Raw genomic sequence first — 27,693 nt, 5'->3', positions numbered from 1 at the left:
TCAGGATAGCGAGAGCTCGGAGGAGAGCACTCGGCTCTTGACAGAAGCAGGAGGAAAAAGAAAAACAGCGCCTGTGGAGTTTTTCCTTGCTGCAGACATCCATCCTTGGGGAGCAGGCATTCTCTCTTCCTCCCCACACAGACACCCACCCCCCCAAAAAAGATGAGAGGCCTCCGTTTTTACCTGCTCTCCATCCTCTGCCTCGCCTCCTCCCAAAAGGTGCCCAGGCTCAAGCTGAATCTGCAAGGTGAGCTGGTTGGGAGAGGACTAATTTTTTATTATAATAGTGCTTGTAATTTCTTTCTTTCTTTTTAAAAGCCAATCTTGCATTCATCTTAGATGATCTAGCCAGAAACACTCCCTCCCCTCAAAAAAAGGGGGGAGGGGCGCATATACGATAGATTTTAAATTTATTTAATGCATGGTAGTTGCGGGAGATTGGAAACAAGAACAGGTTAGAATTGCTTCTGTTCTGCATGAGAAACTATTTGCAGATTTGCAGAGAGGAGTTCAGGACATCCTAAGTGGTCGCTCTGCGTTTGTTGGGGAGGCTGGAGGGGCTCACCCCACCAGCCTGAAAATTGGGGGTCTGCTGATCCTTTCATGGTCAGGGTCCATTTCTGGGTGTGTGTGTCCCCCAAACCAGCTTTGAGATACTCGGTAGAAAAACAGATATATAACCTAAGATGTTATGCATTCCTTTTGCACAGAGGCATGTTGGAGGAGGAGGAGGAGGCGGTTGCCAAGGAAACCTGTTTATCATTAAGCACATTTTGGAGAGGGTCAGGGAGGACCGGGTCTGGCTCAGTCCCTCTGAGGCCGATCAACCTGCTTGTTTTCATCTCTTGATCTCAAAGTCTGACAGTGAGGGATTTCACTTGTGGGCAGGGTGGGCAGCTCCATCTACTCAGAGTAGACCCATTGGGTCCACTCTGAGGACGCTTAGCGCCGGAGGCAACACATGAGAAGCTGGTCTCTTGAGCTCAGCATTGCCAACACTGACTGGCAGCTGCTCTCCCGGGTTCCAGACCAGAAGTCTTTCCCAGCCCTTCCAGGGGGTGATGCCTCTCTGGGGATTGAACCCGGGGCCTTCTGCATGCAAGGCAGGTGTTCTGCCAATGAGCCAACTCAGAACTTCGATACCCCCGTTGCCAGATCACTCCAGACAAAAGTCTGTTTTGGATGAAGCCAGTCAGCAACTTCCAAGGAAAGCAGCCAGGTCACAGGATGGGGCAGCAAAGGCAATTATTATTATTATTATTATTATTATTATTATTATTATTATTATTATTAATTAACCTCCCTTTGGTGGCTACAGCATGACACAGCAAAGTGCATTCCAAGTGCACCCCTCCCAAGGCAATTATAATGCCATCTGCCCGTTCCTTGGGTCAATACATTTTGTTTTTTCCAGACCGAGTGGAGCACATCTTTCTTGCTTGCCGTGTGATGCAGCTGTCTGGGGAGGGGGACAGATCTGACATCCAGGCAGATAATCTTGCTGCCATAGCAGAGATGAAAGGCGGGCGATGTGCGTGTGTCACTAGACAGCAGTGAGGGGTGGGGTTTCTTTTATCGATTTGCACCGGAGCTTCCTGAGCAGGCGCAGTCTATCTGAGCAGCTAGAACCCTGGGTTTCCAAAGCAGCACGGAGAGGGAGGCCCGACAGGCTTCGAATATTACATAAGATGATGACAGGTTTTTGGGTTTTTTTAGAAACGTATCTAGGGTTGGTTGGAAGATTTGGAATGAACACCTTCCTTAAATCACTTTTCCAGCTTTCAGGTGTGGTCCTTACTAGTCTGGAGCAGGGAAGGCACATCCCTCAGTGGTAGGGCATCTGCCTGGCTTGCAGAAGGTCCCAGGTTCAAGCCCTGGCATCTCTAGGTAGGGCTTGGAAAGATCCCACCCCCACCCCCACCTGAAACCCTGGAGAGCTGCTGCCAGTCAGTGTAGGCAATACTGAGCTAGGTGAAGTAATGCTTCCTCTGACCCTCTACTGAGCCATGAGCTCAGTGGCAAAAGCCTAAAGGAGTCTAAACATGAGACATCATAGTGACGAGTGCTTTGAACTCTGTAAATCGGTGGTGATAGACCGGGCATAGGCAACCTTGGCCCTCCAGATGTTTTGAGACTACAATTCCCATCATCCCTGACCACTGGTCTTGTTAGCTAGGGATCATGGGAGTTGCAGTCCCAAAACATCTGGAGGGCCGAGGTTGCCTATGCCGGTGATAGACAATCAGGGATGCTGCAGTACAAACGATTAGGGACCAAACTTGTTTGCGAGCTTCTCCGGGTGATCCTAGGATTAAGCATCACCATTGCGTACAGCAGGGACGAAGTCTACCTCCACCCCCTGAATTTAAATCACATGACTTCCCGCCACTCGAGAATCCTGGGAACTGTAGCTGACCGCTCACCAAGCTGCAGTTCCCTGCACCCTTAAACTACAGTTCCCAGCATTGGGCTCAAAATATAGGGTGTGTCCGAAGCCTAATTGTTTGTTTACGAAGTGCCATTGTTGCCTTTCAAGATACATATATACCTTCCTAATGGACTGTGCATTTTATAATTATTGAAACATCCATATTTGCAATTAAAATCATTTAAACTTCAGAGGCAGGAGTCTCGTTTCAGAGAAGGGAGAGAGGGCTGTGTCATCGTGAGACTGACTTCCACTTCTGTTGAATGATTTCAGCAGAACTTGCTGGGGGAACCGTAGTTCAGGGGTAGAGCATCTGCAGAAGACCCCAGGTTCACTCCCCGGCATCTCCAGTTAAAAAATAAAATAAAATCAGGTTAGCAGATGAAAGTGGATTTTGTTTTCCCCCTGCCTCAGATCCTGGAAAGATGCCGTCACTCAGAGCCGACAAACCTTCTCCAGACAGACAAATAGTCTGATCTGGTAGGAGCTGGGTTTCCTACATCCCTAATCCAAGACCCCCACAATTTTCCCTGGACCCATAGACATCTGGGGCGGATGGCAAACGGCCTCTTGGCTTATCTCACCCTTGTGATTCACAGATGCGTGGTTTGGAGAAGCACAAACCTCTTCCAGCTGTAGATCCAGAAGTTTCATCTTGATGTTGTTTGGGCGGAGCAGCGGCTCTGGGGCAGAACATCTGCTTGGCCCCACTTTCAATCTCCGCCCCTCTCCCTCTAAAAACCCAAAGAGCTGCTGCCAGTCAGTGCAGGCAATACTGAGCAGGATGGAGCCTGGCTTGAATAAGATGGCTTTCTGCATTCCTCTTTAAACAAGCATGAGGACTGGGACCTTGGGTGGTTGTTGTTTTAGGGGAAGGAAGTGGCCCAGCTCAGCTGCTAGAGCAATCCGCTTCGCTTGCAGACGGTCCCGGGTTCAATGCCCGGGAGAAACCCTCCGTTTGAAACCCCAGAGAGGCACTGCAAGTCAGTGTGGACAATACTGAGCTAGATAGACCAAGGGCATAAGGCAAGCTAAACAGGCCATTTTGGCAGCGAATGAATCGGCTTAGCACAAGGGGCAGTGGCAGCCACCCAACCCTGGGGGCCTTTAATAGAGGGACGAGGCAAATCCACGGAGGAGAAGCCTGTCGTTTGCTACCAGCCACAATGGCTATGTTCGCCCTCCTCTGTTGGACTCTGAGAACCACAAACGGACAGAGGGGTTCTTGTGCCCGGGTCATGCTCGGGGGCCTTCCCATTGGGGCACCTGGTTGGCTGCTGGGAGAACAGGATGCTGGACTAGATGGGCCCCTCTGGGCCTGATCCAGCACCCAGGCTCTTCTGAGGTTCTTGTGGAACCTCCAGGTCCAGAGGCAGTCTATCTGGACTTCTAGGTAACCGGGGGGTGGCATTTGGCTGCTGTGAGAACAGGAGCCTGGACGTCGGGCCTGCCCAGCAGGGCTCTTTCTCGTTTTCACTCAGGCTGGGATGTTTTTGTTTCTTTGTTTGTTTTACTCTGGGGCTAAGGCCTCGAATGCACAAACAGTGGTCGAACGCTTTGGCTTTTATTTATTTCTTGTTGTTGCATTTATGTTCCGCCTTTTTCGGAGCTCAAAGCGGCACACGTGGTTCTCCTCCTCATTCAATCCCCACAGCAGCCCTGCGAGGTAGTAATAATAATAATAACAATAATTTATTATTTATACCCCACCCATCTGGTAGGTTAGGCTGAGAGGCAGCGACTGGCCCCTAAGGTCACTCCCAGTGGGCTTCATGGATGAGCGGGGATTTGAACCCTGGACTCTCCCAGGTCCTAGTCTGACACTCTAGCGACTACACCACACAGGGTCTTTATTTGGGGGGGGGGACACACATAAGGACAGCCCCGATGTGTCAGACTAAGGGAAGCCCACCCATGAGGTCTGAAACCACCAGCTCTCTTCCTTTCCGATGCATGGTGAGGCTCTCCCTGTCCCCTAATGAAGAGGGGTAGACTGCCTTTGTAAATGGGGGTTCCGTTCTCAACGACCACGGCTAGCAGGAATAACCCTGTGGGGGGGTCCATCTAAGGGGGCCTGGCCTAGACCAGTTCCCCACGAAGGCCTTTCAGACGCTCCTGTGAAGCCCTCCGGTAGGCCAAAATGGCAACAGCCTTCCCCTGCCGCATTGCTACAGGTAGACTGCCTCTGCATCTGGAGGCTCCGTGGAGGTCTTCATGGCTAACAGCCATTAAAACCCCCGATGCTGCCCCCTCTCCCCCAGCTTTCCTGGCTTTCTGGCTTTTGCCAAATCATGCCTCCAAATTCCATAGCTATCTAGGAACTGGCACAATTGGGGGTCTAGACCCACCCCCCACCCCTGTCCTGCCTCCTGGAATCTAAGCAATGTCTAGTAAGTAGGAATAAATGGCCTTTGAGGAGGGCAAGCAGGTGTCTGTCCCCTTGACAGCAGAAGGATGCACTCTGCACGTCCTCAGAGATTCTCTGCAGGCCAGGTTTTTCTAGATCAACGCTTTGAAGAAGGTAGGAGAGGCACTCTGTACCTCCTCAGGGGATCCCTGCACACTCCGAGGTTTCCCAGGCCAGATAGTGCTGCTTTCAGGCATACCTGAGACCTGGGCATCTCCTCCCCTCCTTGGCACCAGAGGCAGTGCCACACCTGAGATTGCAGGGCCTGGCCCCGTGCCAGCAAGACAGCCGCTCTCTTCCAAAAACAGGAGGAGGCTTCTTTTGCAGAGAAACGGCGGAGGAGGAGATTTTATAGACTGGGTCAGGCTAGACTTGGCACTCTCTGCAGTGCGGATAAAAACAGAGATGTGAGCTGCGAGAGGAGGAGCAGGGAACACAAAACAACGCCCCAGATTCATTCTCCGATATGCGCTTACCACCCGCAGGGCTCGCCCTCGCAGACCCAAATTGCAGGCTCCTTCTTATCACGACACATTTGTTAGGAAAGCCCCAGAGAGGACAGGCTGTGGGTTGGACCAGCATTCTGCAACAAGAGAGAGAGAGAGAGAGAGAGAGAGAGAGAGAGAGAGAGAGTCTCAGGGACCAGGTGGGATGCTCTGCTTTCCTGCCCTTTGAATGCCCATTCCGGCTTCCCCAGTTCAATGCCTCCATTTGTGGATGACGGACAGTTTCCAGCCAAGAGTGACCTTGGGGGAATTCCCCATAAATGCTCTCCCCCGCTCCTCAACCCCGCTGCAATGTTAGCACAGGGCAAAGGAGCTAGGGAGGTCTGAAGCATGGATTATAGAACCGCAGAGCTGGGAGGGATCAGGAGGGATCTAGTCCAACCCACGGCATTGCAAGAATCAGTGGCCCCCAAACCTTTGCTCCATAAACCCACCCCTAATGTCCCTTCCCCTGTAAAAAAAGCACTATTCATAATAGCAGTTTGCACGATAATAACACGATCACATTTGAAACAGTAACGATCAATTGCAATGTAATCATACTGTTCAGATTAATTGATTCAATGAATGTCCTCGGTGATGCCAACTTTCGGAATCTGGTGGTCATTTACACCCCCAGTACCTCCCCCTTGCCTCTTAGCGCCCCCTAGGTAATTTCACCCACCCTCCAAGGGGCAATACCACTCACTTTGGGAACCCCGGGTTTAAACGTTGAGCAGGGCAGTTTGCTTGTTGTTGTTTTTGTTGTTGTTGTTTGGATTTGGATTGATATCCCACTTTTCACTACCCGAAGGAGTCTCAAAGCGGCTAACATTCTCCTTTCCCTTCCTCCCCCACAAAAAAAACACTCTGTGAGGTGAGTGGGGCTGAGAGACTTCAGAGAAGTGTGACAAGCCCAAGGTCACCCAGCAGCTGCATGTGGAGGAGCGGAGACACGAACCCGGTTCCCCAGATTACGAGTCTACCGCTCTTAACCACTACACCACACTGGCTCTCACACTGTTTAGTCATTTAGTCATGTCCGACTCTTTGTGACCCCATGGACCAGAGCACACCAGTCACTCCTATCTTCCACTGCCTTGCACAGTTTGGTCAGACTCAGGTTGGTCGCTCCGAGAACACTGTCCAACCATCTCGTCCTCTGTCGTCCCCTTCTCCTTCTGCCCTCCATCTTTCCCATCATCAGGGTCTTTTCCAGGAAGTCTTCTCTTCTCATGAGGTGGCCAAAGTACTGGAGCCTCAACTTCTGGATCTGTCCTTCCAGTGAGCACTCACGGCTGATTTCTTTAAGGATGGATTGGTTTGATCTTTTTGCAGTCCATGGGACTCTCAAGAGTCTCCTCTAGCACCATAATTCAAAAGCATCAATTCTTCGGCAATCAGCCTTCTTTATGGTCCAGCTCTCACTTCCATACATCACTACTGGGAAAATGATCACTTTAACTATACGGACTTTTGTCGGCAGGGTGATGTCTCTGCTTTTTAAGATGCTGTCTAGGTTTGTCATTGCTTTTCTCCCAAGAAGCAGGCTGTCTTCTAATTTCGTGACTGCTGTCACCATCTGCAGTGATCATGGAACCCAAGAAAGTGAAATCTCTCACTGCCTCCATTTCTCCCCTTCTATTTGCCAGGAGGTGATGGGACCAGTGGCCATGATCTTAGTTTTTTTGATGTTGAGCTTCAGACCATATTTGCTAGGGACTTGAAAAGGATGTTCTGGGTATGCCGGTGGAGAGGCTGGTCCATCAGGGTGAATAGCGCAGGGCCCCAGCGGCCTCACTCTGCCCCCAGGCAGCTCCCCAATGGCCTGCCTGCTCACAACCGGGGGGTTGGGCTTCCTCCTCCTCCCCCCCCCCCAGCTTTGCACTTTTCAGGAGGAGGAAGAAAGATGCAAAACTAGAATTGGTGGTTACAGGTAGTAGCCGTGTTGGTCTGCCATAGTCAAACAAAATAATAATTAATTTTTTAAAAAAAAAAATCCTTCCAGTAGCACCTAAAGACCAACTAAGTTTGTTCTTGGTAAGTGTGCATGCACACGAAAGCTCATACCAAGAACAAACTTAGTTGGTCTCTAAGGTGCTACATCTTAAAAAGCAGAGACTCACCTTGCCGACAAGGTCCGTATAGTTAAAGCTATGGTTTTCCCAGTAGTGATGTATGGAAGTGAGAACTGGACCATAAAGAAGACTGATCGCTGAAGAATTGATGGTTTTGAATTGTGGTGCTGGAGGAGACTCTTGAGAGTCCCATGGACTGCAAAAAAGATCAAACTTCTCCATCCTTAAAGAAATCAGCCGTGAGTGCTCACTGGAAGGGCAGATCCTGAGTTGAGTCTCCAGTACTTGGCCACCTCATGAGAAGAGAAAACTCCCTGATGTTGGAAAGATGGAGGGCACAAGGAGAAGGGGACGGCAGAGGTTGAGATGGTTGGACAGTGTTCTTGAAGCGACTGGCATGAGTTTGGCCAAACTGCGGGAGGCAGTGAAGGATAGGGGTGCTTGGCGTGCTCTGGTCCACGGGGTCACGAAGAGTCGGACACGACTGAACGACTGAACAACAACAAAAGGTGCTACTGGAAGGAATTTTTTTATTTTTTATTTTGTTTAGAATTGGTGGGTTCCTGCCTGCCATTGGCTCTCTGGCGCCACCTACTGCCGGGCTCCTTGCCTTCCGCCCAACCTGCCCCAATGGGCACCAGTCTCCATAGACGGATGGATAGGATATAAGATCAATCCGTGATGGGGAATCTCAGGCTCAGGGCCAAGGGTGCCCCCCCAGGTCCCCTTCTCCAGCCCTGCTCATGGGGTGTAATTGAAACAGGACGGGTTTATTTTTAATTTTATATTTTTGTAAAGAGCTCACTGCCGCTCTTGGTTTCAGTGATCTCCTCTGCCTTTTGTTTTACTTTTTAAGCTGATGTATTATGCATTCACTCCATTAATATCGCCGCCCTGGAAGAGGAGCTCGCCTGGACAGATGAGGCAGCAGAATGGAGCTTGTTCCATTATACGTGCGCTTAAGTGGAAGCCAGTTCCCGTTTACTCTCCCTGAAGAGAGAAAGCAGAATCTTTTTTCCTGTCTGAGGGCCGCATTCCCTTCCGGGCAGCCTGTCTGGGGGCCACGTGCCAGGTGGCAGAACAGAGGGGGGCGGAGCAACAAATGCAAATCTTCACTCTATGCAACCAGACAGCTCCTCTACACGCACGCCCCCTTCCTCCAAGGAGCCCAGTTCCATTCAGGCTCCAAACCCCCATGCTGGTGAGGACAGGACGTTAACATTTCGAAAGACTGCTTTATCCCTTGCATGCCCAGAAGATCGCTGAGGTTCATGGAAGAGTCTTTCCTGCAAGTTGCAAAGATCTCCGAAGCCTGCTCCGTAGAAACTCTGAGCAGGGCCTTCATTGGAGCTGCCCCTGTTTCTGCAGAATAGCATTCCTGCCGAGACAGGACAGCAGCCCACTAGATCTGCACTTTCCAGAAACATCTGAAGGCAATTTGGTTCCAACAGACTTTCCTAGCTGGACAAATGTGTCTTGTTAGGGTTTTAGCCCTGTTCCAAATGTATTGGTTGTTTTAAACTGTTTTTTAGTTACCATTTGCGCAAATCACCTTGGGGCGGTGGTTTAGAAGGCGATTTTAAAGTCGATGGTGATCATAGAATTGTAGAACTGGAAGGGACCGCGAGGGTCATCTAGTCCAACCCCCTGCAATGTAGGAATCCTCAACTAAAGCATCCCTGACAGTGGCCATCCTACCTGTGCTAGGCTAAACATACCCAGCTCCTTCAACCGTTCCTCATAAGGCTTGGTTTTCAAACCCTCCTCTGTACAGGTTCCACCTTGTCGACATCCTTCTTAAATTGGGGCGACCAGAACTAAGCACAGTGTTCCAGGTAGGGTCTAACCAAGGCAGAACAGAGCATTACTATGATATCCCTTGATCCGAATGCTAGTCTACTGTTGCTGTAGCTGAGAATAGCATGATGAATGAATGCTATGTTGATTTGCTGGTCTAGTTCATGCTATTCTGTTAATTTTGAACATTTTAGATATGGAGGTTTGGTATTTTGAAATGGTTCCACGTTCATTGTGAGCTGCCTTGAGAAAGCTGTGTTTTGAAAAGCGGGATACAAATATCTGAAAAGTGAAACGGATGGTGGGTGTTTGACAATGACCAATATGATCCCCTCTCCTTTCAGATGCCCAGAGGTTCAATTTCAGTGAACATGAGCGACCGGCGGCCATGTTCCATGAGCCCGGCTCCAACCAGGTCCTCGTCGGAGGCCGGGGGAGGCTGTTGCTGTTGACGTTTACGGACTCTGAAGTCACACCGAAAGAGGTATTGAGCTTCAGGCGGCACTGTTAATCTGTGGAACTCGCTTCCACAGGAGGAACTGATTGCCAGGAATCTGAATGGTTTTAAAAGAGGGCTACACAAATTCATGAAGGGCTTGGGTTACTTTCAACCATTGCTGGAGCAAGTTTCTCCCTAGGAGGTGTCCGTGGTGCTGAAACGAACAACCAGGGAATGGATGTAGTTCAGCTGTAGAGCTCTTGTTTTGGTTACAGAACTTGGCAGGTTCAATCCCTGGCTTCCCCAGGCAGGGCTGGGAATCTCCCTATTCCGAAACCCTGGAGATACTCCCAGTCATTGTAAACAAACTTCCGACTCAGTCAAATTCCTGGGTTCCTATCCTGATGTCCTCTTCTCGTGAGCTGCATCCCGGGACCAGCACGGGCAAAATAGCCTCCTAGTTTTCATGGGGGCATAGGGTTGGTGTCCTCCAGTTTCCTCACCAGGGTCTCTCTCCTTGCTCCAGGTCCCCCTGAAGGCTGATGAGAAGGCGGAAAAGGACTGTAAAAGCAAGCCCAAAGCAGCGTGGGTAAGGAGGAAGGAGGGAGTTGTGGGGACCTGGATCAGTGGTCTACAAAATGTTTCCTAAGTGGGGCAGGACTATGGGTGGGTGGGGTGTCTCAACTTCCTGCCCCACTTGTGCTGCAGCGCCATCAGTGGCTGGAGGGGGTACTGCAGCGCCAGCAGGAGTCATGTGACGATGCAAGGAGCCAAAAGGATCCCAGCTGGCCCTATCAAGCTGTCACTGACCCAGCTCTCAGTCTGCGCAATGCATCTTTTAGATGCCACCCTGGCAGAACTCCCGGCCTCCAGCTTTGCTGAGGACCCTTCACAAATGTTAAGCCAACAGCAGGCACAGAGCATTGTGTAAATCTCCTGGGATCAGCACCTCCACAGCCACTCTGGGCGCCTGTTTGGTAGGATGGTTGTATACATATGCATTTTGCCGTATAACCCACCCAGCCCTTAGGGCTAGAAAGGCTGCATGGAATTAAATAGTTGGCACCCCCTTGTGGCAAGGAGGGCATGGTTAATCAACTCATGCTCATTGGTAATATATTATTTTAACCCATATATATGTGTGTGTGTGTGTGTGTGTGTGTGTGTGTGTGTGTGTGTGTATATATATATATATATATATATATATATATATATATATCTTTATTTCTTCTCTGTTTCTGTATCCCCCTTCCCTATTTCCTAGTAGAAAGTTTTTCTCTTGGTTTTTTTTTAAAAATTGCATTTATTGCACTGAAAATGTTAAGTGTAAATATTTCATGTGTGTGTGTGTGTGTGTGCAAACTCCTGTTTTCCAGCAGCATGAGGTTATCAATGGCAAGGGGGGGGGGGGCTTGAGGAACAAAGGTATTTCCCTATGACTTCCCTCCAAGAGAAACAGCGGCAATTTTTAAATTCACAGTGGAGCACAGCTCACTTTTTAACAGAGTAGAGCTGTAGCCTGCTCTAACCAATATACTGTGCATTGCTGCTTTCTTGATGTTTTATGTTTTACAAATATTGATGGATCCATTTATTGAAACTACCTTGAGGACGCCATGGAAGTGTGGGTCACAAATATTAAAACAAATAAATATGCTTCTGTGTGTTTCCTCTCCCCTCCCCATCACCTTTCCTCGTAGGAGGACTGCGATAATTTCATCCAAGTGATTGAGAAGCTGGACAACAAAATGATGGTCTGTGGAACCAACGCTGCTTCTCCCAAGTGCTGGTTTCTGGTGAGCTTGATAAATATCGGAGTGGTGGGTGGAATCTGCAGGTGTTTTGCCTATTTTCATTTCATAAAAATTATATATTGTTTGATGGGGGTGGGTGGGGAAATCTACCCTCAGAGCAGTTTGCAAAAGAATAAAGCAATGAAATTATCTGTTAAAACAATTTTTTAAAACGTGGCAGGAAGTCACATGAGAATCGAGAGGCCACGAGTTCAGTCGATATATCAAAAAGCATTCATTTTCCTTTTTTGTCGCTTTCTCCAAGGTCAACACCACGACTTTTCAAACGGACAAGCAAGGCCGGAATATCACCGCCTCAGGGGAAAACATCTCCCCGGCATCACCATCCCAAAACGCCGTGGTCATCACTGTAGGTACGGAGTAAGGAAAGGCGCAGAGGGATCTCCTTGGGTGGTTTTGTTCTGCTCAGATTTTGGGTTTCAAATGTTCTGCTTTGCCTCAAGTGGCGAAATGTCTTGGGTAGCCCTGGTTCACAAAGGCAGGGCCGGATTTAGGTTTGATGAGGCCCTGAGCTACTGAAGGTAATGGGGCCCTTTATATGCCCAGCTGTCGTTGGTCAACAACAAATTGTCACTGTTTTTTGTGTTGAATATACCAGTATGCCATAGGGTAATTGATGGACCTAATAGGTATCTAAAGCCATTTGCACTTGCAGAATGTAGGCACCCTATATACCAGCGGTCAGCAAACTTTTTCGGCAGGGGGCCGGTCCACTGTCCCTCAGACCTTGCGGGGGGGGACTATATTTTTTGAGGGGGGAATGAATGAATTCCTGTGCCTCACAAATAACCCAGAGATGCATTTTAAATAAAAGGAGGTAGCCGCGTTGGTCTGCCATAGTCAAAACAAAATATAAAATCAAAAAATCCTTCCAGTAGCACCTTAGAGACCAACTAAGTTTGTTCTTGTTATGCACTTTCGTGTGCATGAAGTGTGCCTGTACTCCTGTAGGCCAATCAGGTTGCGGATTCACTTCCTCCAGGAGCCTGATTGGCTGCTTTTGCAGGCCAATCAGGTCGCTGATTCACTTCCACCTGGAGCTGGATTGGGTGGCTCCTGCAGACCAATCAGACTGCTGCATTCTGGATCCTATTGTTCTAGGACCAATCAGGCTGCTGCATTCTGCATCCTATTGTTCTCGGACCAATCAGGCTGCTTCATTCTGGATCCTATTGTTCTAGGACCAATCAGGCTGCTGCATTCTGGATCCTATTGTTCTCGGACCAATCAGGCTGCTGCATTCTGGATCCTATTGTTCTAGGATTCAGCTCAGTGCATAACACTAACCCTGGGTCTGTCTCCCATCTCCCATCCCCAATGCCTGCCTTTTATAGAGAGCTTGGTCTTATTTAGCAACATGTGTGGTCAAACAGCCAAGCTTTCCTTCCTTAAAGTGAAGACCCACACATCAATAAATTAAGTTTGGGGCGTGGCTAGGATATGGGGAGAACTCCAAGACATGCCACCCTATCTCCTCGTGACAATATCTTCCAGGTTGTTTCCCATACAGCGACTCACATTTTTTTCTTCCCCGGCATGTTCCAATTTCAGAAGACACCCTTTATTCTGCATTGTCTGGGGAAAAGAGCAGTATCCAGAGAAGCTATGGGAGGAAAAGGGGGCTGAAGACAGAAAACAGCTGGCTGCCCCGTAAGACTCTCTCTCTCTCTCTCTCTCTCTCTCTCTCTCTCTCTCTCTCTCTCTCTCTCTCCCATCCCTTTGTATATGTCTTAAAACTCCTGGTTTTTACTTATATTTTGGTTAATTTTTGGATCAACCAGGGGCAGCTTACAGACCACGCAATTAAAGCATGTGACTTACCCCCCAAAGAATCCTGGGAGCTATAGTATGTTAAGGGTGCTGGGAAGCATAGCTCTGTGAGGGGCAAACTACAATTCTCACGGCACTTCTGCAGGGGAGAAGCCATGTGCGTCAAATGGCACGTTTTGGAACATTTGCTTTTATCGGCATTTTAATGAATATTTTAGATAAACGGCTCAGAGGTTTGGGGTCATTGGGCGGTATGGAAACCCTGTGAAATAAATACATTAAAATAAATAGAGCATTGCCTGCAAGTAATGAAGGCTGGGAGTGGATAACGATAACCCCATTGGGGTCTCTGGCCTTTTGTAATTCTGAGGAAGTACTGCGAGTGTTTGGGCAAATCACCAAATGGTTGCCGTGGAGGCTTGGTGTAGCACAAAACGGCTGCCCTGTTTAAGGGGGCAGGAAATGGGGCAGGGCCACAAAATGGCACCCAACAACCGCCCATCAATGGGGGGAAGGTACCTACCGTATTTTTCGCTCCATAAGACGCACTTTTTTCCTCCTAAAAAGTAAGGGGAAATATCTGTGCGTCTTATGGAGCGAATGGTGGTCCCTGGAGCTGAATTGCCATGGGGCCAAAAGAGGATCATGCTTTTTATTTTACAAAGAGAAAAGGGGGTGTTGAAAGGTCCCCGCTCAGCAGCTGATCAGCAAGAGATCGGGAGAGAGATCAGAGTCCCCTGCTCCTCCCTTTCAGCCCCGCCCTCCATTGTTGAAAGTGCTGCAGAGGGAGGTTGTTTGTTTCCCCAGCGACATGTGACTGGCTGATTAGATTATCTGTCTGGAAATCTTAGAAAAGGCTCCCTTTCCTTTAGAAGCTGCAGAAATGTGAGTTGAACCCCATAAAAACAGAGCTTTTCCTCTTTGCTTTTCCCCCTTTGCAAAAGGAGCTTTGCTTTTCCCACTTTGCAAAAAAAGCTGCAAAACATTTAGCTGATCCTCAAAAAAACAGGGCTTTTAGAGGAGGAAAACCAGAAAAATATTTTGGGGCCTCCATATGTAGATCCAGTCTATCCCTTGAGAAGGGCTCCTCTTGTGTGTGTTTTTCCGAGCACAGGTCCTAAATACCAGCCGTACCGTTTCAATTCTTTCCCGCCCCAGCAGGAGCGGAGTTTGTTGGCGCCGCCCTGCTGGCGGAGAAGGACCAGAGCAAAGACGAAATCTTCTTCTTCTACAATGAGGTCAACCAGTCGGCCGGGCTGGACGAGGAGCCTTACAAAGCTGGGCTCGGGCGTGTCTGCAAGGTTAGAGCGAGGCAGCGACGTCTGGGAAGAGGTTTCCACCTGGAGGGATGGGGCTCGGGGGGGGGGTGTAGTCCCACCAGCACCTGGAAGGCCCCATAGAGAAGTGCCAGGAGCAGGTCAGTAATAACTCGCACGGTGCCAGTGAAGCTAACTTTTTATTCAAAGAGACAAGACAGCGCAGGAGGCCAGGCCTAGTGAGCAGAGCAACTCATCCCAGTAGAACTTGCCTCTATGAGGCAGTTACGGGGACTGAAGCTCCCCGCATTCCCACAGTTGCGAAGGTCTGTTCCTCCCCCCGGGTCCCTCCCAAGCATTCTGAGACTCCCTTGCATTGTCTCTCTCTGCTCTGCCCTCTTCAGCCCTCTTCTGGGAGACCTGGTGACAGCAGGAGGGGGGAGAGTCCTTGGCATAGCCTCCAAACATTTCTCTGATGAAAATAGGGATGTCCTAAGAAAAAACGGGACATTCCAGGATCAAATCAGAAACCAGGATTCTGTAAATCCCGGACTGTCCCTGGAAAATAGAGACACTTGGAGGGTCTGTCCTCGCTTCTTCACCAGCTGGCCTCTGTCTCCTGGCCCCACTCCCCTCCAGCCTCTGCTTCTGCCTCGAAGTTTGGGCTTCTCTCTGACACAGCCTCCTCCTGCTCACCAAACCCTGTTACCTCGTCCACCTCCTCCCAGTCTGCTCCCAGTGACCACCTGTTGTTGTCCCACCACCCCTCCCCGAGCTCTGAGTCTTCTTCTCCAGCTGGTGCCTCCCTCGTCCTCTCGCCCATCTATGACATCAGGTCTTCTGTCCTTCCAGGTGGACCAAGGCGGCAGGCCTGTCATGACGGATTCCTGGAGCACCTTCCTCAAGGCGAGGCTGGTGTGTGGACACCCCACGGAGCCCATGCGCTTCCACCGCCTCCGGGACGCCTTCGTCTCCAGGAAGGAGGGCGGCCAGGGCGAGACTGTGCTGTATGGCGTCTTCTCCAGTGCGTGGTGAGTTAAGGGCAGGGCAGGATTCAACCCAGCTCCAGTATCAAGGCGAGCCTACCTAAGTAGCATTAAGCGTGCTATAAGATTTCTACCCTCCGAGGTCCTGTGCAACAGATTTGGCAAAGTTCGCTTCGTGGAGAGCTACAGGCCGTCTTACCCATAGGCGCTAGGGATGCGGGGCACCTGGGCGCCGGGTTCTCAAGGGCGTCAGGCCAAGAGTCTGGGGCCCAAGAGTTGAGTTTGGAGAAGAGCCCACCCATCAGTCGGAGCGCTGTGGTGGGCTCTTCTGCTGCAGGTGGCTCTGTGCCACAAGTTCGGGGGTGACTGAGCCAGCGAGACACTGAGGCGGCCAGCTGCCTCCTCCCTCCTGCACGCCTGGGACTGGGCAATCTCCGGGGGCAGGTGGTTCTTTGCACCCCGTGCCGCATATGCTTAAGACAGCCCTGGAGAGTGTTGGAAAAACGCTCTGGGGCAGACGACGAACTCCCAAGACTCCGGATCATCCTCCTGGTGGCCCTCTCTGGCTGGAACATCCCTTCAGTCCAGAGCGCCAGTAATCTGTGACCCTTTCTTTATGAAAAGAGCACACAGGTCTTCTAGCATCACGCAGCAAGAAGAAAGACTCACCTGTAGTTCTAAACTACTTTATTTACAGTCTATATACAGAGACTCCATTTCTGCGTCTGTGTTCTCCAAACAAGAGTACAGAACTGCGACACGGCAGAAGTGAAACTAAAGCACAATAACAATACTTAGACGGAAGAGATAAGATAGACTTCCATTCCCACACTCTCTCAGACACTCATGTGATTTATACTAATCAGAACAGTCCTGCTGCAGCAGCAGAGGATAAATAAAAATCCCAACAGAGAGGTGGTCTCCTTTCCATCATTTAGAGCAGTGGTTCCCAAAATGGGTGGTAGCGCCCCCTGTGGGGGGTGGATTTACCATGGGGGAGGGCAAGGGGCAGCAGCTGGGGGTTGCTGGGGGTGCAAGTGACAATCAGGCTTTGAAAACCTGAGAGCGTCAGATCAAGTTCCTCGATTTTGTTGAATTGATTAAACTAAATTGTTTTGACTTGGCTTTGAATAAATGTGCATTTAACTGTTACTGTTTCAAATGCTACGGTGTTATCTTCCTTAGTAGGTCGTGCAAAACTGCTGTTCTGAATACATGTAATGCTTTTTATAGAGTAAAGAGCACTGGGGACTAGTCTATCCAACCAAGGGGCCCCCAAAATGTTTGGGAGCCAATGATACAGAGCTTGAAAAAGGCTCCTAAAAAGGCAGATTTTATCAGGGGGCTAAAGAACACATGATTTATCCCCTTATTGTGAGACAACTTCCTGATCAATTCTTAGAAGCCCTTCCAAGTATCTTGAGGAGTGAAGAGGTGGCAATATTTACACGTTGTCGTAATAACTCTTAGACCTGCTACGATTGTTCCTAACTTGCCACCCTTTCTTCTTCTTTTTTTAAAAAAACAAAAATTTTCAAATTATTATAGAGCCAGGAGGACAGGTAATAAAAAATCAATAATACATCTAACTAAAGGCAAGGGCATGCAAAGCCTAAACATATTGAATGATAACACCCAATCTAAAATCATGACACCCATATTTCTCTAGACAGCATGGGTGATGCACCTGTAAATCTGAAATGAAACTATATGGAATAAAATACCACCACAACTGAGTAAAAATGGCCTGAATCTTCCTGTCCTTTAGAGGCCCATAATTTGTGTGCTACTTATTCCTGAAATAAATAAATTCCAGATTTCTTTTAATTCCACAATAATTTAGTCAGATTTTTTTAATGCCATTTCCACTGTTGCGCTTCACAGACCCTGACAGCCGGCAGAAGTTGCTTTTGACAAAATGTCTTCATGGCAGGAGTATTCACTGAGGAGAGAAACTGAGGCTGTGATTTTGCATTTGTTATTTTGTGCTTTCTGGAACGGTCAGTCGGCTGTAATACTGACATCACACCAGTGTTTTTTGTTTTTTCCCTCCTTAGGGGTTCGTCTGCTGTCTGTTCGTACTCGATGAACCGGATCAGCTCCATTTTCAAGACTTCGAAGTTCAAAGGGGTCACGGGACCCATCCCTGTGCCCAGACCCGGCATGGTAAGGTCACTCCTGGGCCTCTGGTTTTTTTAAAAAAAGCAGGAACACAGAGCCTAGGGCTTGCCGATCAGAAGGTCGGCGGTTCGAATCCCTGCAACAGGGTGAGCTCCCATTGCTCAGTCCCTGCTCCTGCCAACCTAGCAGTTCGAAAGCACACTGTCAGGGATAGAGGGACTACTCGGGAGGAGCAGGGAGAGACAGAGGAGCAAGCTAGAGCTGGGAGAAAAGATAGCGATTCCTCCAGGGAAGGGGAGTCACTGGGTTATAGAGAACAGCCACCCATAATCTCCACAGATTCATCTCTCAGCTCAAGCCCCCATCAGGAAACGTCTCCGGAAGAGGCGGAGATGTCAGGCTCCGGGGTGGCAGGGCAAAGACCAAGAGCGGTCAGTCTCAGACAGGAAGAGGAGAAAAGGGGGGGAAGGAGGAGACGCAGACGTCATTTTGGAGTGCCGAGCCGTTGGCTTTGTTGGCGCGGGCACGAAAGCTCGCCACTCCGAGAACCTGAAACTAACTGAGCAGTCGTGCTCCAGGGACTCTGTAATTTCATTATGGACAATAAATAGTTTTAGCTTACCAGAAGGCTTGTCATTACTCATGAGCAACATCCAAGGGAAGAGCAATCCCTGACACACACAGTGGAAGTAGATAAATAGGTACCACTCCGGCGGGAAGCTAAACGGCATTTCCGTGCGCTGCTCTGGTTCGCCAGAAGCGGCTTAGTCATGCTGGCCACATGACTCGGAAGCTGTACGCCGGCTCCCTCAGCCAGTAAAGCGAGATGAACGCCGCAACCCCAGAGTTGTCCGCAACTGGACCTAATGGTCAGGGGTCCCTTTACCTGTTCATTTCTCCTGCACATGCACCGACTTATCCCCGTCTACCTTTCTCTCCTCCTGCTCAGTGTGTGCCACCAGATGGTCACCCTCCGTTGCCCAAAGCTACCCTAACCTTCATTAAGGACCACCCCGAAATAGACTCGGTCATCTACCCGGATGAAGAGCACCCCCTCTACATCCTCCAGAACAATGACACGTACACTCAGGTGGTGGTGGATAGTGTGCAGGATGCTGCCGGCATCTCCCACGATGTCCTCTTCCTGGGAACAGGTGAGCTTGGCGTGGCTGGGGGCCACGGAGGGGAGGCCACCCTTCTGGCATCGCACTCTTGCTTTGTGAAACTGCTTGTCCGTGCAGATCATTGTGCTGTAAGAAAAAACTGCTCCTGTTCCCTTATGGGGTATTCCAAAGCGCCTATAGAGTCCTTAAGTGGGTTCCCTATTGGTAGGAGAAAAAGAACAGAGGCCAACCAGAGTACCGTATTTTCCGACGTATAAGACGACTGGGCGTATAAGACGACCCCCAACTTTTCCAGTTAAAATATAGAGTTTGAGATATACTCGACCACAGATTCTCCACCCGGCGTATAAGACGACCCCCGACTTTTGAGAAGATTTTCCCGGATTAAAAAGTCGTCTTATACGCCAGAATATACAGTATATAGAGAGGCAAAGCGGCTAGTAAGCCTGATCTATTTTAAAGGAAATAAACTGTTGCAGCAGGGTCCCCACAAGAGGGAGGAGAACCCTGAAGAATGGTGTGCAAGCCCCTAAATAGACTTTTGAAATAGCCCACCCTGTAGCCCAAGAACACCCCCCAAAACATCATACATACACATCATACAAAAGGAGGCAGTCTCCAGCAGAAATTTGAGAGCATTGCTTCTCTCTTGTCTGCCAGGATACCTGATAATGCCATTTTCTGGGTAGCCTGGCCATTCCTTTGAGATGGAAAATACTTGGTTCCTGAATCTCTTAAGCATATTGATAGTGTGCTCAGCTTAACAGATACTTGCCAGACTGCATTTGAAAAGGGAGGTGTAAGCCCTTGTAGTCAAAAGACAATTTGAAAGCTTTTCCAGTTCCCTTCCTCCTTGCAGAGAAATATTTGAGGTCGATCTGGGAGAGTCAAAATGGCTTCAGGATTGCTCTCCGGTACTATTTCAGACACGTGGTTTTTATACTTATGTATGTGTTTGCCTTGTACATTTGTGGACATTTATTTTATATTTGAGACCTTAGAATTCTTATAACAATTGTCAGCACCAAAGCTCCACCTCAGCGGAAAGGCAAATTTGAATTTGAACTTGCTTACGGTAGCAGCGGTGGCTGATGGTCATTGGTACTGCAGGGAGCCCAAACAGTGGGTGCAGCCAGAGCCAACGACCGGGCGGCGTCAGCTAACTCTAATCTTGTCTCCATCTTCCTCCCTGCCAACTTCCAGAAAGGTAAAACTGAGGCCATGTTCACACCATACTTTAAAAGCGCTATGCTGTACCTTTAAACAGTTGTGGCTTTCCCCCAAAGAATTGTGGGAGCTGTAGTTTCTTAATGGTGCTGAGAGTTGTTAGGAGACCCCTCCCCCAAATGTTCCCCTCATGAAGCAACAATTCCCAGAGTTCCCTGGGAAGAGGTATTGATTGGTGAATGACTCTGCCAATAGTACAAGGAGAATAGGGGTCTCTTAACAACTCTCAGCATCCTTAACAAACTACAGCTCCCAGGTTTCTTTGGGGCAGCAAGCCACAACTGGTTAAGGTGGTATTGTGGTGCTTTAAATGCACAGAGTGAATGTGGTCGGATGCTGAGGAGGAGGAAACCGACAACTAAGGTCCCAAATTCAATCCCTGGCATTTCCAGGTAAGGCTGGGAGAAATTCCTGCCTGGAAACCCCAGAGGGCCACTGCTGGTCAATGCAGACAGGACTGAGGTAGATGGAACACTGGTCTGACACAACTTCCGCCTCTCCTTCTCTCGGTGCCGCAGCAAAAGGGAAGATCCACAAGGTGCTGAGAAGCAAAGACCAGACGGTGATTGTTGCTGAGCTGAGTCCCTTCAAGAAGGAAGCCCCTGTCTCTTCTATGATCCTGGACGACGATTCGGTAAGAGTGCAGACAAACGGCACAGCTGGGCAAGTGCAAGAATGTTTTCTCCCCGCCTTACTCCCCAAAACTAAAAGAACAGCCTGGCAGGGTTGCTTTTTTCAAAAAAATAAAAAATAAAATAAAAATCCCTTTCTCGGTGATCCATCTTAAGCTTCCCAAACTAGGGGAGCATCTAACGGTCCTCTCTTCCTTGCAATGGGTGGGATCCCCTGCAGGCAGCTCTTTTTTCCCTTTCTTTCTCCGGCCCTTGGCTCTAATCCATCTTCTCTCTGGCAGGGCCACCTGTACGCCAGCACCGAGTTCGAGGTGGTGCGCCTGCTGCTGGCGGACTGCGACCAGTACAAGGAAAACTGCTGGAAGTGTATCCTGGCCCGTGACCCATATTGTGGGTGGGACGGGGAACAGAAGACCTGCTCCGCCGTCTCCCAAGACAGTAACGCCACTGGCAGGTCTGGCCCAGAATCAAAAGGGGAAAGGGATTTTGGGGTGGCTGACCCTGTTAAATCGACTTTCCAAAGCACCTCCTCCCCATAGTCCACATGTTGCTTCAGTCTAATTGCTGCATTTTCCTGTGACGTTGTATCCAATTAAACGATACTCAAAGTTGATCTATTGAAACGGATGGCCCCTCCAGACTAGCGGAAGGCGGGGAAGGTGTTTGCAAGGGTGTTTGGCAAAACTGCATCCAAAAACGTGTACATTAGGAAGAATTTGCACCGAAACCCTGCTAAATTTTCATGAGGACTTGTTTTAAGAAAAACACAAGCTGATATGGAAATGTGGAGAGCTGAACTTCAGCGTGGGAAAGGGAGATATGAAAACAAAATTGACATATTTATCCATTCTAACTGCTGGTTCATTTGTAGCTCTGAGTACCTGATGCTTGGAACTAAATAAACCCCCAAACACAAGGGGTGGAGCTGTCGCCTTCATGCGATGCTTTTACACTTCTTAGAAACCTCTCTTTGGCCACTGTGGGGAACAGGATAGGTAATAGAAATCATAGAATTGTAGAGTTGGGTGGATCTACACACAGGGAAAAAACCCGCTATAAACACGTCAGAAATTAAATCATTATAACAAAAAAAGGGGGGGAACGCTATGTAAAAATTGCATAGAATTCTTTTTTGCTCTCCAGCACTATCAGGGCTAGATCTAAACACATCAAAGAACGGTTTTGGTTAAACACATTGCAAACTTTGTATGAGAAATCATGTTGGCAAAAGCAGTACTCCACAGCGCCATCTGGCGTCGCAGTGTTAGAATGCATAAACAAAACATATAAAGCGTTTTTTCTGTGCCAATGTAGCTGAGTCCCTGGTGCTGCATGTTTATCATGCATTCAAAGCGTTGTTTTTTGACTAACGTAGCTGAGTCCTTGGGACCTAGTCCAACACCTTCATGTTTCCTTCAACAGCTTGCTTCAGAACCTAGATTCATCGAGCACCGCTTCCATGTGTGAAAACGCTGAAGGTAAGACGACGCAGCATAGAAACCTTTTAGGCCTGTGGATGCGAACGGCTGGGTTGGGTTGTCTTTAAGGGTCACAGATGATGGGAAAATGAAAAGGCCTGGGTTTCTTTTTACTTGAGGTTTCTTCCAATCCTCTTCTCCCTGAACCCTCAGATAATTCCAACACAGGTTTAACTGGCCCAAGGACTGAAACAATTAACTACCAAAGACTTCTGTCTGCCGCTGATTCCAAAGGGCAGGACTAGACCTAGGCTGTATTCAGAGGGGGGAAATATTGCATTAGTTTTCCTGATTATAATGCTAGTGCTTGTGTCCGGCTTTCTAATGTTCCTTTCATGGTGCATTCAAGGCAAGGTGTTGGACTAAATGACCTTTGGGGTCTCTTTCAACTTGGCAGTTCCGTGATTCTACACAGTACCTGTTGTGTTATGGAACCGTGGCTTATTGACCAATATACCAGCATTTTATGCTAAATTGCATTCACACCAGTGGGCGTGATGTGATACACTGAACAACACCACTACTCTTGCACCCTTTCTGCACATGTGTGCTTCTGTTCCTCCATGGAAACCTCAGGAAAGAACTGAGTGCTAGCATACTGCCCCACATTTGGTCACTTTACTCCTGCAATCTTCTGGGTTCAGTGGGCTGCAAAATGAGCTTTTTCTGGAATTAGAAAACAAGGAGATGAATGCTGAGCACGTGCTATATTCCATTAGGTTTCCACTAAGTGGCTTTTACATCACATGAAAGCTCAAATGTAATGGGGAAATGGAATAAACTGCTGTTTCAATGCAGTACCACTGGCCTTAAGTGATGCGAGGCTTGGTTTCTGTTAAATGTCTTGATGGTAAGTGAAGTTCACCATGGGTGCCAATTCTGTAGAACAGAGGATGGGAACCTTTATCCAACTGAAGGCTGCCTTCCTTTCAGAGCAACTTTCTGAGGCCCTTCTGGAGGAGGAGTCTTAGTTGAACCTGCAAACAAACTTAAAAATTGTTTCTCCTCTTCTTTTCTCTCTTTCTCTCTCTTTCAATGTTGACCTTTGAAGAAAAGTTAGCTCAGGAGGCTCTCAAGAAAGTGAGTGTAGATCCCACTGGCTACATCTACCTGCCGTGCCCTCTGCGGTCTCACCATGCCATCTACACGTGGGTCAAAGATGACAAGACGTACCCATGCTCCATGGACGAGCAGTCCTGCACCCTCCGCTTCGGGGAGAGCACCCCGATGGACCAGGGGGTCTTTAAGTGCACCTCCAGAGAAGAAGGTTACCAAGAGGAAATCACGGCCTTCAAAGTCACCCTCAACAGCGGCCGGATCCCAGAGGTCTCCGTGGCTGTCATGGCTATGGGCATCTTGTTCCTCACCATAACTATTCTCTTGCTATAGACCAGGTTGCAGATCTCTTTCACACACTGCCAACTAATTGTCCGTTTGTCTTTGAAAACGAAACAAAGGGCGCCAAATTATCCTGACCCACCTTCCCATGCTTGAGCATTGGGCAAATATCACCCAATTCAGCAAACATGGATCCATCATCCATCAACTTTCTCCAAGCCCACCATTTCATCCCACACACAAAAAAAGAATTAATTCCCCGGCTCCCAATTCCAGAATAGCCTTTCACTAGGAAATGCTGCGAGTTGCAGGAGAATCAAGGAAGGCAAAACTTGTCATTGATTGTTTGATTTGTCCATTCCAGTACGATTACCAACGAAAGAATGTTTCTTGAGCCATCCTGGACTAAACTCTGGCTCAATCCAACCCCGCAACCCCCCCCAGTGGCCCTTCCCAACTTGGGTAGAGTTTACCCAGAGTTTATTTCCTTTTTTAAGCAAGCCATTTTCCAGTAATGAAAAGAAATGCACTCCACACTTTATTGTTACATTTCTATTCTAGATTCTGGACATAATAACCCAAGGCTTTGTCTTGTTGCATGAGCTACACAGTCTGTGAAATCTTTACTGCTAGAAGGCATGGGATTGATTTTGGTGCCTGCCCCAACTCTTAAGAATTGGGATTTACATGTAGCGAAACAGCTTCTGGGCCTGGACTGCCATTTTGGAGCAAATGTTGGCCAAACCTCTGCCTTACTTCATAAGCTGGATGCCAAAACAGCTGTCAACATCTGCCAGAACTCAGCTGCCTGTGTGTTTGAATTCACCCGGAAGCGGATTATCTCAAAAAGGTCAAAGTTGGACGCTTTTTGCCATCGTACTCTCACGCCTATGATTCCTAGCTTCTTTTTCCAGTTTGTCAGTGTGCAAGGCCCAGCCTATATAATGTTTACAATCCTAACAGTGCATGCAGTTAGTGCATTATATATATATATTTATATATAAATCAGCGGGAGGGTTCTGTAAAAGAGTGAGAGGAAGGATCCAGTTATGAAGGAACACAACTGTAGGTTGATGAGCAGCTGAAAGTGGAGAAGGGTTTTGGGGTTTCATAATGCATAATGAACTGTGAACCAAACACAAGACAAGAGGGACGAAGTCTACATTTGGGTGGTGTTGATCACGGCATGCTCTTTCCCCAAAAAATTGGGAATTGAAAGAGAGGAGCTAGGAAGCTCCTAAAATAACTGCGCCTCTGCCCCAGTGGCGGAGCGTATGCTCGGCTCGCGATGCCCGGGGCGGGTGCATGGGGTGCGCCCCCTCACAAAATTGCAACCACGGCGACAGACCCCACAGACCCTCCATGCTACGCCTCTGCTCTGCTCACAAGTTACTGGGGAAATTGGCTTTTAACAAGTGATTAAGCAATTTCTGGACAATTCCTATGGTGGGGTTCATATTTTAGGTTGAGAGGCGCCATGCCTCTGAATGCCTGTTGCTGGGCAAGATGGGCAAGGAGAGGCCTGTTTTTGGGCTCCCCAGAGGTTTCTGGTCGGTTCACTGTGGGAAAACGGCATGGACGATGGTGTTAGGACAGACTCCAGCGATGCTATTTGTTTTATTTAGCAAAATGTATCTGCCGCTTGATTGTAAATAGAAGCTCTTAAGCGGTTTGCAGAAAAAAATAAAACGTTTAAAATTGTCAATAAAGTGCAAAGTTTGAAAACAATTTTTTGAACAGAACACCCTATGTTCCCAGGGTGGTGCAGTGGTTAGAGCGCCAGGAAAGACCCGAGGTTCGAATCCCCCTTCAGCCAATGAAGTTCACATGGGCTGCCCACCTCACAGGGTCGTTGCAAGGGTGAGAGAACCACAAACGCCACCTTGGGAGGGAAAAAAGGGAGCTACAGATGGGATGAGTAAATAAATTCAATGAATGCTTGCTGTGGTTTTAACTCTTTCTATTCTGCACTGGGCATCCAGCCACACTATATACTCAGGATAGACCTATTGAAATGAATGGGACCTTTAATTGCAAGGGGGATTTTATGTGTTGGGCGACTGGCACAATCCTAATAATACTGATGAGCTCATTTCCTGCTCACTCTCCCACACGCCCTAATTGCAAAACCATTTGGTTTGTAGATTCAGGTAGGTGGCCGTGTTGGTTTGACGTAGTCGAAATAAAAAATAAAATAAAAAATTGTCCAGTAGCACCTGAGTTGGTCCCTAAGGTGCTACTGGACAATTTTTATTTTTTAATTTCATTAGCTTCGTGTGTAACCATAGCAACCCCGAAGGCCCAATTCCCCACCCCGCAGTGCATTATGGGAAGACAGCAATGGCAGCCTCCTATGGGCGCAGCGCATCATGGGACCACTTCTGAGCCCCCTGTGATGCTAAACAGTTACACCTGCGCGAGAAGACGACGGTTCATGCTCTCTTCCCGCCCCTCTCCCCCCCCCCACCCGCGGGATTGGTTGCCGTCTGGACTTCTTCCTCGGCTATTGGTCGTTTTTTTTATATCCCCCCCCCTCCTCAGGCACCTATCCCCACCCTCGCTCACACCCCTTCCCCTCGGGCTCTTTGCTTCTTCCTAATTGGCTGCTGCAATTTTTCGCCCTCCGCCCTCATAGTAACTACGACCCCGCCTCCAGTTGCCTCAGAAACTTAGCACCGCTCTGCCTATTGGTCGAGGACTCGTTGGTAAGCTTGTGGGCGGGGCTTCTCCTCGCAGCGGCGGGAGAAGAGGGCATTCTGACGAGTCGACACGCCCTCCGGCCCCTGGCGCCCAATGAAAATCTCCTCTCTTCCTCATGCATGACAACTGTTCCTCCTCCCTTCTGCTGTGGCCGCTCCCCTTGGCCAATGAGGGACAAGGGGCGCGGCTAAGCAGCTGCTACGTAAGCGGGAGGGAGGAGCAGCCTGCGCTGGGCGTCGTCATTCTCATTTGTATTCCGGCGCGGAGGAGAGCGGAGAGCTCCCGGGAGGCGCTCTGGAAGGTCTCTTGGGGGGGGGGGTGTCGTCTTTGGGAGGAAGGGGGAGGCCAGGGCTTCTGTTTATGCTCATTTCACTGCCAGCTTTAATGTATTTTAACTAAAGACAACGGGGAGGGCAAGACTTGCATTGTATTCTTTGCATGTATAGCTTTTAATTTACATTTTCATTCATTTTTCTTACCAGGCTTATATGATGGCCTCAGAGCACAGGATTCTGCGTGGGCTTTATGTATTTCATTACCTTAAAAAAACCCCACTGAGATAGCAACGGGAGATTAGGATTCTGTGTAGATGAGATTTTTTTTTAATAGCAAGTTTATAGGTTTTGCTTGGAGAAATTTGAAAGGGCAAGGTTCTCCATATACTGTATATCTTATTATTTATTTACTTGCTTACTAGGTCAACTGGGAGAAATGGGAACAAACCAAGATTCCGCTCGAATTTCATTTACGTTATCCGTTTTATTACCAGGTTTAGACTATTATCTCAGATTAAAACCGGAGAGCGGGATTCTGTATGGGAGTATTTATAGTCATTTTATTTTATTGTCAGGTTTATGTGTCTTAACTGAGAGAAATAAGGATGACCGGGTTCTCTTTGTGGGCTTTTATTTACTTTTTCATTCATTTTTTATCAGGTTTATAGGCTTTCCTCAGATAAAAACAAGTAGGCCAGGATTCTGTGTGGGTGTTACTTGTATTTTTAATTCATTTTATTACTAGGTTGATAAATTTTAAACTGAGAGAACTGGAGAGAACCAAGGCCTTGTTTACATGTATTTTCAGTGTGTCTACTCTGAGTATTTCCTTCATTGCCGATCACACTAAGAATAGCAGAGGAACACACCATATATTTAAAGCACATGACTTCTTCCTAAGAATCCTGGGAACCGTAGTTTTCTCTTGAGATAGTAAACTGCTCTTAACAAGCTAAGGTTCCCAGCAGTCCTAGCGGAAACTCAGGTGCTTTGTATAGTGTCGATATCCCTGCATGTGGGGAGGCTAATATTCTGTGTGCATGCATGTTGTCTATAATTTTAATTAATTTTATTGCCAAGTTAATATGTATTACAGCAGATACCTATTGGTTCTCTGAAGAGAGCCTATTCCATATGCTTTACAGAAAGTCTCGCTGTTCATTGCTGGGAGATGGCTGTCTCTAGGCTGAGTGTAATTAATAGGTGCTATAATTTTTTATAAGTGTTACTGGATGCAAGCAACATATCGGACATTTTGAATAAAGTGGGACGCAAATATTTTCTAATTTATGAAAAAGATTGCACCATTTTTCTTCTTGAAAGCCCTACATTTTAATG

General features: G+C 48.3%; 1 protein-coding gene across 1 annotated transcript; it reads left to right on the top strand.

The window, feature by feature from the left end:
- The first annotated feature begins 65 nt into the window (after positions 1 to 65).
- Positions 66 to 23,631, top strand: LOC117038927 (semaphorin-7A-like). The gene is made up of 14 exons (XM_033135915.1): positions 66 to 247; positions 9,540 to 9,679; positions 10,161 to 10,223; positions 11,335 to 11,430; positions 11,693 to 11,801; positions 13,000 to 13,098; positions 14,380 to 14,519; positions 15,327 to 15,505; positions 17,518 to 17,626; positions 18,531 to 18,735; positions 20,451 to 20,566; positions 20,846 to 21,018; positions 21,987 to 22,042; positions 23,094 to 23,631. The coding sequence occupies exons 1-14, from the start codon at positions 163 to 165 to the stop codon at positions 23,429 to 23,431; spliced, it is 1,908 nt and encodes a 635-aa protein (XP_032991806.1). The 5' UTR covers positions 66 to 162; the 3' UTR covers positions 23,432 to 23,631.
- Positions 23,632 to 27,693: the final 4,062 nt, after the last annotated feature.

The sequence above is a fragment of the Lacerta agilis genome, chromosome 17 (genome assembly GCF_009819535.1).
Source record: "Lacerta agilis isolate rLacAgi1 chromosome 17, rLacAgi1.pri, whole genome shotgun sequence".
NCBI classification, from domain to species: Eukaryota; Metazoa; Chordata; class Lepidosauria; order Squamata; family Lacertidae; genus Lacerta; species Lacerta agilis.
The sequence above is the reverse complement of the archived record's forward strand: the minus strand, read 5'-3'. Positions and strand labels throughout refer to the sequence as shown.

What these genes read in the sequence shown, in the direction of transcription:
- LOC117038927 (XM_033135915.1), top strand. Translation starts at nt 163, where the DNA reads ATGAGAGGCCTCCGTTTTTACCTGCTCTCCATCCTCTGCCTCGCCTCC. An exon ending in GCAAGCCCAAAGCAGCGTGG is followed by an intron (nt 10,224 to 11,334) that starts GTAAGGAGGAAG and finishes CTTTCCTCGTAG; the next exon opens with GAGGACTGCGATAATTTCAT. An exon ending in CGCCGTGGTCATCACTGTAG is followed by an intron (nt 11,802 to 12,999) that starts GTACGGAGTAAG and finishes TTCCAATTTCAG; the next exon opens with AAGACACCCTTTATTCTGCA.